The sequence below is a fragment of the Bufo gargarizans genome, chromosome 6 (assembly GCF_014858855.1).
Source record: "Bufo gargarizans isolate SCDJY-AF-19 chromosome 6, ASM1485885v1, whole genome shotgun sequence".
NCBI classification, from domain to species: domain Eukaryota; kingdom Metazoa; phylum Chordata; class Amphibia; order Anura; family Bufonidae; genus Bufo; species Bufo gargarizans.
In genome coordinates, this window is record NC_058085.1 from 97,522,262 (window position 1) to 97,536,007 (window position 13,746).

At 42.2% G+C, this 13,746-nt stretch overlaps 1 protein-coding gene across 2 annotated transcripts in view; it reads left to right on the forward strand.

Annotated features, from left to right (window-relative positions):
• Positions 1-13,746, forward strand: part of LOC122939901 (rho GTPase-activating protein 39-like) — an 85,714-nt gene that overhangs the window by 14,326 nt on the left and 57,642 nt on the right. For both annotated transcript variants that reach the window (XM_044296108.1, XM_044296107.1), the window contains exon 2: positions 13,095-13,511. In XM_044296108.1, the coding sequence (XP_044152043.1) occupies positions 13,095-13,511 (417 nt within the window). The remainder of the gene's footprint in view (positions 1-13,094; positions 13,512-13,746) is intronic.

The window sequence follows — 13,746 nt, forward strand, 5'->3', positions numbered from 1 at the left end:
TGTCCTCCTGGATGATCTGGGCAGGTGAGGGACATAGTATTGTTAAGTGATAATTATAGAAAGCGCATAGGCAGGTTGCACAGAGACACTTATTTGTAGTAATTCTACAATATTCTGTGGACAGATTTCTTAGACTGTGTTCACATTTAGCTTTTGTGCCCATAAAGCTACTGGAGCATAATTCCAAAGATATCTTATGCTCCCATTTAATTTGACGTAGGCCATTAGATCCCTTTAGTCCTTATAGCCCCTGTAGAACTGTGCTGTTATGATTTTTTTTACTGTATTTTAATGGGCATCTGTCACCAGATTTGTACCTATGACCAGGGCCGGTTTTAAACAAAATGTGGCCCTGGGCAAAATCAAAAGTGGGGCCCCAAATCTTGTAATAATGTGCTAAAAACATAGTCCGACATCCAACGCTCGACACCCCCGTCGATCAGGTGTTTGAGAAGATGGCACGTGCTGTTCACTGCTGCTGCCCTATAGACATACAGCAGTGAGCAGGAAGAGAGAAAGGAGACGGCACATGTGCACAGAGTGCGCGCCGTCTCATCAAACAGCTGATCGGAAGGGGTGCCGGGTGCCCCTACAGTACCCTAGTAGTAATAATATAACCATAATGTCCCCCTGTAATGTCCCCTACTAGTTTCAATATATAATGCTCGCCCCATAGTGCCAGTATATACAGTTGTGTTCAAAATTATTCAACCCCCCAATGCTGTAAAGGGTTTTAGGGAATTTAGTGTACATTTGTAATTGTGTTCAGAATGAAATCTTACAAGGACTTTTTAAAGAACCAAATGCAACTAAAATGACATCAATTGTTTTTGTAATACAGTATTAAATGTTTTTTTTGTGATTTCTTCATTGACACAATTATTCAACCCCTTAAAGACTACCACTCTTAAGAACAGAGGTTCATTCAAGTTTTTTCGATCAGGTATTGAAAACACCTGTGGATGTCAAGGAGCAGCAATCAAGCATAATAAGCACCAATTAGGCAGATTTAAAAGGACTGTGACACTCAGCTCCTTCTAGACATTTACTGTTGTGTTTACAAACATGGTGAAGTCAAGAGAATGGTCCAGGAAGACAAGAGAAGAGGTGATTTCTCTTCACAGGAAGGGCAATGGCTATAAGAAGATTGCAAAGATGTTAAACATACCAAGAGACACCATACACTATTAACAAATTCAAGGCAAAGTGCACTGTTGAAACGCTACCTGGTCGTGGCAGAAAGAAGATGCTGACTTTGACTTCTGTGCGCTACCTGAAGCGCAAAGTGGAGAAAAGTCCCTGTGTGACTGCTGAGGAACTGAAAAAAGATTTGTCAGATGTGGGTACTGAAGTTTCAGCTCAGACAATAAGGTGCACACTGCGTAATGAAGGCCTCCATGCCAGAACTCCCAGGCGCACCCCCTTGCTGTCGCCGAAGAGTCAACTGCAGTATGCCAAAATTCATGTGGACAAACCACAAAAGTTTTGGGATAGTGTTCTGTGGACTGATGAAACTAAATTTGAACTGTTTGGGCCCATGGATCAACGCTATGTTTGGAGGAGGAAGGAGGAAGAACAAGGCCTATGAAGAAAAGAACACCTTGCCTACTGTGAAGCATGGTGGGTGGGTCAATCATGCTTTGGGGCGGTTTTGCTTCTACAGGTACAGGGAAGCTTCAGCGTGTGCAAGGTACCATGAATTCTCTTCAGTACCAGGAGATATTGGATGAAAATGTTATGCAGTCTGTCACAAACCTGAGGCTTGGGAGACGTTGGACCTTTCAACAGGACAATAATACCAAGCATACCTCCAAGTCCACTAGAGCATGGTTGCAGATTAAAGGCTGGAACATTTTGAAGTGGCCATCGCAGTCACCAGACTTAAATCAGATTGAGAACCTCTGGTGGGACTTAAAGAAAGCAGTTGCAGCGCGCAAGCCTAAGAATGTGACTGAACTGGAGGCTTTTGCCCATGAAGAATGGGCGAAGATACCCATAGATCGCTGCAAGACACTTGTGTCAAGCTATGCTTCACGTTTAAAAGCTGTTATAACTGGAAAAGGATGTTGTACTAAGTACCGAGATTGAATGTCACTTGGGGGTTGAATAAAACTGATAATGATGTGAGCACAGAAAAGACATTTGTGGTTATTTCATTATAAATGTTATGTTATATTTGTCTGACTTACAAGTGCCTCTTTGATTAAGGCTACTTTCACACTAGCGCTTGATCGGATCCGTTCTGAACGGATCCGATCATATTAATGCAGACGGAGGCTCCGTTCAGTACGGATCCGTCTGCATTAATAACTTAGAAAAATTTCTAAGTGCGCAAGATGCCTAAGCGGATCCGTTCAGACTTTCAATGTAAAGTCAATGGGGGACGGATCCGCTTGAAGATTGAGCCATATGGTGTCATCTTCAAGCGGATCCGTTCCCATTGACTTACATTGTAAGTCTGAACGGATCCGCTCGCCTCCGCACGGCCAGGCGGACAGCTGAATGCTGCAAGCAGCGTTCAGCTGTCCGCCTGGCCGTGCGGAGGCGAGCGGAGCGGAGGCTGAACGCCGCCAGACTGATGCAGTCTGAGCGGATCCGCTCCATTCAGACTGCATCAGGGCTGGACGGAGGCGTTCGGGTCCGCTCGTGAGCTCCTTCAAACGGAGCTCACGAGCGGACCGACGAACGCTAGTGTGAAAGTAGCCTTAATTGTAAACAAGATGACTGAAATGATCAAAATCAATGTCAAACTGGCCAAAACACTCAATTTCAGTGGGGATTGAATAATTTTGAACACAACTGTATATACACTCCCCTAAAGAATTATTAGGAACACCTGTTCTATTTCTCATTAATGCGATTATCTAGTCAACCAATCACATGGCAGTTGCTTCAATGCATGTAGGGTTGTGGTCCTGGTCAAGACAATCTCCTGAACTTCAAACTGAATGTCAGAATGGTTATAAGGGAAAATAATAGCATTCTTAATACAGAATGCTTAGTACAATAGCGCTGGAGGGGTTTAAAAAATAATAATAATAATTTAACTCACCTTAATCCACTTGCTCGCACAGCCGGCTTCTCTTCTGTCTTCTTCTTTGCTGTGTGCAGGAAAAGGACCTGTGGTGACGTCACTCCGGTCATCACATGGCCCATCACATGATCCATCACCATGGTAAAAGATCATGTGATGGACCATGTGATGATCAGAGTGACGTCACCACAGGTCCTTTTCCTGTACACAGCAAAGAAGAAGACAGAAGAGAAGCCGGCTGCGCGAGCAAGTGGATTAAGGTGAGTTGCATTATTTTATTTTATTTTTTAACCCCTCCAGCGCTATTGTACTATGCATTCTGTATTCAGAATGCCATTATTTTCCCTTATAACCATGTTATAAGGGAAAATAATACAATCTACACAACCCCGATCCCAAACCCAAACTTCTGTGAAGAAGTTCGGGTTTGGGTACCGATTTTTCTCACGCGCGTGCAAAATGCATTACAATGTTTTGCACTTGCGTGGAAAAATCGTGCATGTTCCCGCAACGCACCCGCACATTTTCCCGCAACGCCCGTGTGAAACCAGCCTTACAGATCTAGGAAGCTTTCACTCTAATAAAGTCATCTAATATCTGTAGAAACTGATTTCATAGTCAAGATTCCCCTAGTGTCACAAAGGTTGCTGGGATATTTGAGCTCATTCACACCATGAATTAAACTGACCATTTACATTTTAGGCTACTTTCACACTTGCATTCGGAGCGGATCTGTCTGGTATTTGTACAGACGGATCCGCACCTATAATGCAAACGATGGTATCCGTTCAGACGGATTGTACTGTTCTATTAAGGGCCAGCTGTTCCATTCCGCAAAATACACAATGTACACGGACGGCATCCGTATTTTTTTGCAAATCCATTTTTTGCGGATCGCAAAATACATACGGTCGTGTGCATAAGGCCTTAGGGCTCATGCACATGACCGTTGTTATTTTGCGGTCCATTTTTCATGGATCTGTTGTTCCCTATCTGACGTTTTTTTTTCTCTGATTTAAGTCCTCCTCGGTTCCACTATTCCATAAAACATCTCCGTATGGTTTCCGTATGTGATCCATTTTTTGCAGATTGTAAACGGAAACAGTAACTTATAAATCACCAAATAAGCAATATGGGCTGGGCATAGCATTTCTACAGTATGGATCTGCAAAATATGGATGAAATACGGATGTGTTCCGTGTGCGTTCCGTATTTTTTGCAGACCCATTGACTTGAATGGTGCCTCGGACCATGATTTGCGGACAATAATAGGACATGCACTACTTTTTTGCGGAACGGAAATGCGGAAACGGAATGCACACGGAGTACCTTCCGTTGTTTTTGCGGACCCATTGAAATGAATGGTTCTGTATACGGAATGCAAAAAACGGAACATAGGGGGATAAAAAAAACCATTTGTGTGCAAGAGGCCTTATATTGTGCGTAATGCCTGCTTTGTGAGGGTTTTGGTTCACAGAATAGCGTGTGTCTGCGTATTACCTATTTTTTTCTACATAGCAAATTACAGACAGGATCAATGTGGTCCTTTAATGCCAACTAAATCTTAAACGTGCAGTTTATGTGATGAGAAACTAATGTGATTCAACAATAGGTTTTTAGAGGTTTTCAGAAATGTGTCTGGAATTTTTCAGACCTGGAAATATGTCATTCTAACTAGTCATCCTGAGGGTCGATGCATTTCTGGATGTTCTGTCAATAATTGTACAGAAGAACCCTGCGGTCATCCATGCCTGAAATACCATGAAATACTGTAGTTTACAGGAAACAATAGATTAAAGGCAACTGCCTGGCAATTGTCAGCTAAACTGGCCACAGATGGGTAGACATCAGCTTGACCATGAACCATTGTAGCCCCAGAAGCTCTCGTTATGGGACCAATTAGCTGGGCCGTGTATGCCCAGGTTTCAAGGTCAGAATTGACTTTAAATGATACTTTTTAACCCAGATTTCCTCATGGTTCATATTCTGATCAGATGATCCTAATGTTTGCGCTAATGGCCAGGAAAAGGTTAAAACAGATGAATGTTGTTGTGGTAGTAGTGGTAGTTTTATGTTCAGCCGCTTGGGAATAAACCTGTAACCTTTTAAATACATCCCATCACATGTGGGATTTGGCCTTGCCAGTACATCATTTTTTTTTTACAGTGGATATGATGGAAATTGTGATTTCTTAGGCATCTGTTCTGCCTTAGTCAACGGCCGGCGGCTGCCTGCACATTAGGACTTCAGCCGAGTTCTTGTTTCTAGACAGATTTTTGGCCGTGACTTCCAATATCTTCGAGTATTTGTGCGTGGTTGGATTGACCGCTGTGCCAGGATAGGAATAGAACACAGATACATGGGCCTTACTCATGTATGCTGTTGGTTAGGAAGCTTTTCTGAAGCAGACTTTTGCCAAACTCTGAAATTACAAATCAGCCCAAAGTCCACTTGCCAGACCAATCCAGTCAATACGTCTCTTCCTAATTTTGTCATGGTGTTGTAAATTTTTAGATTTGTAAAGATCTTTTCTGTAGACAATCCCAGGTGGCATGTGAGTGCTCTACTAAGGTTGGAAGACGACACATGCAATTTGATTCTTTCCATTTGCTTCAAAAACATGGCTCACCATTTGCTTATGATATGTGATGAGCTAATGCAATGCCCTTAGAATGTAATGTGATGAGCACCCCCTTGGTGGACCTCAAGAACATATTGTTAATGATGGAATGTAAAGCCTCTTCTACAGGGTCACATGGCTGGTAAAGCTTATTGAATTTCATGATTTGATAATGGAAGCCTCCTCAAATATTGAGATATTTATATTTCAAAGTTGTTGTTTTTTTCATTGCTTGTCATGTTTTATGGGGTTCTGGGTCATTTCTTTTTTTGCTAGTAGGGAAGACCCTTGATGAAATTTAGACTGGTGTATTGTACTTGAGTTAAACATTATTGTGGAAGTAACCCAGACCCCTCATGGTTCTCCTAAAGTAAATTTCAGGTATGTGCCATATAGTTGTATGTTCAGTTCTATAGAACAGGGGTTCTGGGAGTTTCCATTCAGGATATGGAAAAACACGGGTATAATATGTCCATCCGAATGAGGCCTTATATGGAGTCTGAAATCCCTAATTAACAGATACTTATCGCCTGCAAGATTTATAGCTGCAATTCATTGCTAGAACCTAACTGCGTGACCAACTTGTCAAAGTGCTTCATAGTAATGATCAGCAGGAAATTCATGACCAGCATGGGATATAAATTTATTACGCTATTGAATCAACCCCTTCAAATCTTTACCAAATGCACACTCTACTAGGAGATTAAAAAGAAGATGACACTGGGTGGAGGAGGGTAACTGCAGGGATTTAAATCACCGATTAAGTTGACATTGCAAGTAGACGCACTTTATCACCATATGCTTAAGGCCTCATGCACATGACCGTTGTTTTGGTCCGCATCCGAGTTTTTGCAGCTCGGATGCGGACCCATTTACTTCAATGGGGCTGCAAGAGATGCGGACAGCACTCCGTGTGCTGTCCGTATCCGTTGCTCCGTTCCGTGGTCCGCAAAAAAAATATAACCTGTCCAATTCTTGTCTGTTTTGCGGACAAGAATAGGCAGTTATATCAATGGCTGTCCGTGCCGTTCCGCAAATAGCTGAACGCACATGGACGGCATCCGTGTTTTACGGATCCGCAATTTGAGGACCGTAAAACACACAACGGTCATGTGCATGAGGCCTTATGGTACAGACATATACCTTGATGGATCCATTCACTTTAATATGGCAAATGGAGTCCAAATGTGTCATCTTTGGCCTGTTTTTCTGCCAGACAGAAGTAGACTACTATGCTATTCTCTTTGGCAAAACGACAGAAATGAAAGGGAAGCTGGTCAAATGGAGTCCAAAGATGAAACATATAACCCCCGACGAAGAGCGCAGCAGAGGGCACAAATGCACTATGAACCCAGCGTTAGGAGCATTGTGTGGCCCTCAGCATCGACTACCCTTCACACACCACTTATCTCCCTGTCCTAGTTACACATCTAAATAGAAAGAGAAGAATCCCACGGTGCAAAGAACCAATCTTTGGTGACGACACAAACTTGATTTAATGGTTTAGCAGGTGGTACAACGTGTTTTGGAGCAGAAAACACCCCTTTATCAGGTACAGACTGCTCATACATGACCAGTCTGTACCTGATGAAGGGGTGTTTTCTGCCTCGAAATGCGTTGTACCACCTGCTAAACCATTAAATCAAGTTTGTGTCGTCACCAAAGATTGGTTCTTTGCGCCGTGGGAGTCTTCTCTTTCTATTTGGATCTATCTGCCTTCTACGTAGGGATGCCTGGATTCCCCAAGAAGTGCGTACATCCCTGGGCTGCATGACCATTTGCTTCGGGGGGTCGATTGCACCCCTTTTAAGCCTTCAGTAGTGTTGTGCCTATCTATTGCACAACTCATTAAGGTGAGCCTCCAATTTGGAGTAATTCATGTTTGCTTATTGATCTGGACTGTACTACCCTATGGTGCGCCTATTGTGTTTTTCATAGAGAAACACCGCCTGTTAAGCTAGTTACACATCTGACTTTAAGTGTTTATGGATAATGTGACATGTGTCTAGTTAGTGACATAAACTGGACCAAAACAGCAGGAAAACATTTCTCAAAATACATATCCTTCACATTCTTGTGTTCACATTAGTTTGGGAAGGAACTAGAGTACATAGATGTGTCCCACACAAACACAGGGAGGGTATGCAGACACGATGAGGTAGCCCTAGTTGGCTTCGAGCCCATGGGGACATTGCCTCAATGGTCAATATGAACTACTGAGTTTGATTGTGTGTCCAAATTGGCAGTTATACCTGTAGCATGAGGTGGAAGATTGGACTATATATAAACTTAAAGGGGTTATCCAGGTAAAGATACTGATGACCTAACTCCATCATAGGTCATCATTATCACATCGGCGGAGGTCCAAGTCTTGGCACCCCACGATCAGCTGTCTCAGAGCTCTTGTGAGCGCAGCTGGCTGCCAACAGCTTTCTAAGCACAGCGCTGTACATTGTACAGCAGCTCAGTCGAATTCACTTCAATGGAGCTGAGCTGCAACTAAACCATGTGACCAATGTACGGTGACATCACACGGCCTAGGTAGAGGCTGCAGCGCTCACAGAGCACCAGCCTCTTCTAACAGTTGATCAGCAGGGTTCCCGGGCATCGGACCGCCGCCAATCTGATACTGATGACCTATCCCTTTTAAAACAGATCCTCTATGGGGTCATCACTTTACATTGACTTTACAATTTTCTCATAGACACTCCTAAGACTACTTCAACAGTGGTTGCAGATATAAGAAAATACATCCTCATTAATGGGCTCTTTACACTGCTAGATATAGCAGACGATTGTCGAGAGGGAAGCGTATTTACATGCAGTGATCCCCTCCACAGTATGGGGAGGAGCAATCGCTAATGCCATCGCTCGCCCCCATACAGAATCATTGTTTGCCGGCAGCAGAGGCTGTTTAGACGGCACAATCTAATGTTGGCAAACAACGATTTAGGTGATCGCAGCAACGATCTTTTACCTGATGAATGAGCATTTCACTCGGTCATTGGGTAACCAGCAGGACCTTTAAACGGTCCGATAATTATATCTACAAGAATATTGGACAGTATAAAGGGGCCTTAACCTGTCAAAAATACAAAATTCCTTGCTTTTAAACCCTTTTGTAATATTCTTTTTACAACTGATGAAGGATGTGAGCATGTCTCAATTGCAGAAAATCAGATGGAAGAGTTACTGTAAACCAATCCATACAGAAATAGAAAGACTAAAAGAAATAAATCCTTTAAACAGTTCTGCCAGATGGCCTGAGTGTTAAATACCTGACAATACGAAACGAACATCTAATCCCACATCTAAAACCAATGTACAGTAATATTTTTACATATGGCAGTCCTTCCAGAGATTTTTTAATAAAACCAGAATTGAATGCCCTGGTGTTTTTGTAATTCACACTGTAAAATTAAACCCAGATGAGGCTTTTTATATTGTGCATAATTTTTAGATTTTCTTTGGCAGGCTTTATTGAACTTGACCAAAAAACAAACCACATAAAGTATTTCTTGAAATAATAGACCACAGTGCTATTTTAGATGGCATAGTCCTTCATTTAGTAATAACGTGCACACAAATGCAAAATTATACTTGTAGATATTTAAATCTTCAAAGAGGGCAGAAACAAAATGGCTTCTTCTCTTAAAACGGTATGAAATTAAACTACAGTATTTTGATAGCCCTTTCTTGATTTTATTAAATCAACTCTAAAAAATCTGGAGCTGGAATGCCTTATATTATTATTAAAGGGCATCTGTCAGCAGTTTTGTACCTATGACACTGGCTGACCTGGTGCATGTGCTCTTGGTACCTGAAGACATCTGTGTTGGTCCCATGTTCATATGTGCCCACATTGCTGAGAAAAATGATGTTTTAATATATGCAAATTAACCTCTAGGAGCAACGGGGGCGTTGCCGTTACACTTAGTGGCTCAGTAATCTCTGCAACTGCCACGCCCTCTGTACTTTGATAGGGTCAGGCATCGAAAACGTCATCACGCCTGGCCCTGTCAATCGAAGTGAAGAGGGTACACGTCAGTTAGAGAGAGAGCAGAGCCTCTATGTGTAACAGCAACACCCCTGTTGCTCCTAGAGGCTAATTTGCATATAAAACTTAATTTTTCTCAGTAATGAGGGCACATATGAACATGGGACCAACACAGATGTCTTCAGCTGCCAAGTGCACATTCAACAGATTTTATAGATACAAAACTGCTGACAGATGCCCTTCAATGGTGACATTTTCTTGTTTGGTTAAGGCTGGATTCATACGGTATTGCCCAGCAGTGATGCCCCCAGCACAGATGACCATGACCCACATTTATTATGCAGTTTTATGCCAACGTTTCACTAATGATGACATGCAACGTATCTGTGAAATGTGACATTTCTCTTGTCTTAAGTTGATAAGTGTCAAGAAAAGGAGGTGTAGTTACCAGCAGATTTATTACATGGAATAGGATGAAATGCAACAGATTTTGCTGGAAATCTACCAATTCACTACAGTAAACTTGGCAAATTTTACCCACATTATATAAAAACTGTTGAAAATATAAAGATGTCGTTATTTCTGTTATTACCAGTAAGGGGAAGAGAAAGTAAAGGTCCATATTTGTGTAAACCTGGAGTGAAATCTTAGTTAATGATAAACTTACTGAGTAAATGCTATCACTTGCAGTCTATACACAAATGTCGAAAATTCTGGCCATGAAAGGTAAACCGTGCACGATGAGAGTCCAAAGTGCAGCGGACAAAGTGTGAAACCAGAGCACCTGTTTATAGGCCCCTCTAGCATACAACTACTACAGGAGGCGCTACCTTAGACCTCAGTGCGATTGGTAATATTCCCTGCAGTGTTGGCTCTTGTTTGTCTGGTGCAAATATGTAGACTAGGAAAAATTCAGATGTGATGAATTATATATCTTTTGTACTATGTCACGTCCATAGCTGTAGGGTTAATGAGGCCTGTGCCCCGGGGATAGGGGAAGGTTTACCAACAGATATTGTTGCTTTGTCCAGGGTATTTATATAGAGAGCAAAGGCAGCAAAGTGAGTCTTTGCCCCTTGTTAAAAGGGATTGTCTCACTTCAGAAAAATAGCATTTATCATTTAGACAAAGTTAATACAAGGCACTTACTAATGTACTATGATTGTCCATATAGCCTCCTTTGCTGGCTGGATTCATTTTACTTTTACATTATACATTATACATGGCTCGTTTCCAACAGTTGCGACCACCGGGACGGGAGCTCCTATATGCGCTCACAGTCCCAGTCACGAGATTGCAGGGTGGTCGTAACCCCTGGATAAGAGCAGTGTATAATGTGATGGAAAAATTAAAATATGGGCAACCATAATACATTAGTAAGTGTCTTGTATTAACTTTCTCTACATGATAAATGCAATTTTGTGGTGAGACACTCATTGTAAAGCAAAACTAGCTATTTTCTATGTTTCCTGATATTTATTTAACTGGCTGAAAATTTTGCATGTTTTATAGGTTCATACGATGAATGGCAAATCTGTCTACGTATGCAGTAAATAGCGGTGGTGTGTTTTGTTAAATACCTAGGCTGATTTGCTATTCAAAGGCTGGAAAAGCTGAGAGGCAAGCCGTGCAGAAAGTGTTATGTCACCCAATGTAACCCGACCTCATTTGAGCACTTGACCTGATCACTGCCCCATGTAAACAAGGCAGCAAGCAGCCAACAAACCAGAAAATGTTTGTTTGTTGGCTGATCGGATCCTTCGTGCAACCAGAAAAATGCTCACTGGTCGGGAGCACATCTCCCCAAGTGAACATAAAGTGTATGATGGATTAATGACCCTAATAGCGATCGTTTATCTCCCTTACAGTATCCATCTGCTGGTTATGAAGGATCTTTGAATGAGTGCCAATCAGCTTGATATATTGTCGATCAGCGCTCGTTCTGAGGCATATAAAAACACCCTATGTAATAACTGAGGCTCATATGCGGTTGTTTTTGCCCAGAGGATCTTCCAATAATCCAGGCAGTGACACAATAATGAGCCCCACAGATCTAGCAGAAGACAACTTCCATTTAGAGATGACTTTGGAGCAATCACTTGCCACTGACTGGTCTTTCTCTTGAGGTCTCTTGGCACTCATCCACAGTATAGGGCATAACTATTAGATCGGTGGAGGTCCTACTGCTGGGATTCACACTGATCAAGAGAAGGGTACCCTATACCTTTTGGAGCCCCCCAAAAGGATCTGAGCGGCAGGTTGAGCATGTTCACTTCCACTTCATATATAGCTAAGTTCTGGAGACAGCAGAGTATGACACTTAGATATGAATGGTGCGGTAGTTCTCATGCTCAAACTTCATCCCTTTCGGAAGGCTCCGAGAGGTACGTGGTAACCATTCCCGTGATTGGTAGAGGTCTCAGTGGTAGGACTCCCACCGATTTAATAGCTTATGGATAGGGGCTACATATTAACAGCTGGAAATCCCCTTTAAGTTAATAAAAAAAAGGACATCTGTATATTTGTCTGCACTTAAATGCCATAGTAGTGACTGTGTGTAATCGGAAACTTCATGCTTAATGTCATATTCATTCTAAACTAAACAAGAAAACCAGTTGCATAGAGCCATTCCGACTATGACCGAAAAGCTTGGGATTGCCTCCAATTCTTTATGTGAATGAGCACCACCATCATAGAAGTATGACCTCAAACCTATGGACTGTATTCTCTTCCTTTTTTATCCTATCTTTACATTAATGAACTGTATGTTTTGGAGGTCCTTATTAAAAAATAAAATAAAAGTGACATTGCTGGGTCAACCTGTAACCATTATCATCTTGGAATAAAGATTATAATTGTATATAGGCATCTGACTGGTTGTCCTGTGGCTAATGATATTAGACTGCACTATGGCAAAAGCTTTATTGTTAATAGCTAGTTGGAAAAGGTTGTCACTTGGTACTCCATATGTCACATAACCCAAAATGGCTGACTATGCTTATCTGCTTTTAAGCTGAAATAGTCAGACAGTTGTTGGCTCATATCCATTGGAGAGCGTCTGGTTCATAGCCATTGGAGAGGGTCTGTCATTTGTTATTAATGACTTCCTAATTATTCCAATGACCTGACAATGGCTGTGAAAATCTAACACGTCAGATCGACACCTCCTTTGGTCGGCGTCAACAGTTTCAGTTGAGCAATGGGGCATGGCCAATTCACCTCCAATCCATTGCTTGTATTTGATCTATAATCCAGTACGATAATGACATTATTACGAGTTGCTGTAGGAAATTTTATTTCCTAAAATTGTCATTGTGCGGTATTCTAACACCGTCAGCCTAACAGTTGCAATACTTATACTGTATTAGGGAATTCGTCACACATTTTCACCTATTATCCACTGCTGTGACCTCATGTTTGATTCATTCTTTTTGTTTTTGCAGCTCAGACTGGGTGGAGATAATCGAGCCCCGCTCTCATGAGCGAATGTACGTCAACCTGACGACTGGAGAATGTGGTTGGGAGCCTCCTCCAGATGTAAAAGTGCGACAGTCTGATGCGAACCAGTGGTGGGAACTGTACGATCAGCAGAGTGGACGGTTTTACTACTATAACGCATTAAGCCATCAAACTGTATGGCACAGGCCCCAGCAATGCGACATTGTGCCTTTGGCCAAATTGCAAGCAGTGAAACGTGCTTCGCAGCCAAGCCTCAGCTCACGTGCCAGTCAAGAGCTGCTCTTCCATCGGGGTAGCACAAGTAGTGAGGGAGCAAACGCTTCCATTGAGGTCCTTATGCAAGATCCAGATGGGGGCAAAAGACGTGGAGACAGCATGGATAGCAGAAAGGATTCTGGGAGGTGAGCAACTCTTGATTTTTAGATGTGCTTCAGCTGTCACTAGAACGTATTGTAGTCCTTACTAGCAATGTTTATATCATGTTAGATTTGCCTCATGGGGGAATATACTGTATATGCAATCGAGAATACCATGATTTTTTTTCCTCACTATGTTACATGGAATCCTTGAGTAGAAACGGCCTTTGCGTGCTGCGGGACTTCATTATGGATATGCACAACACGTATTCATCACATG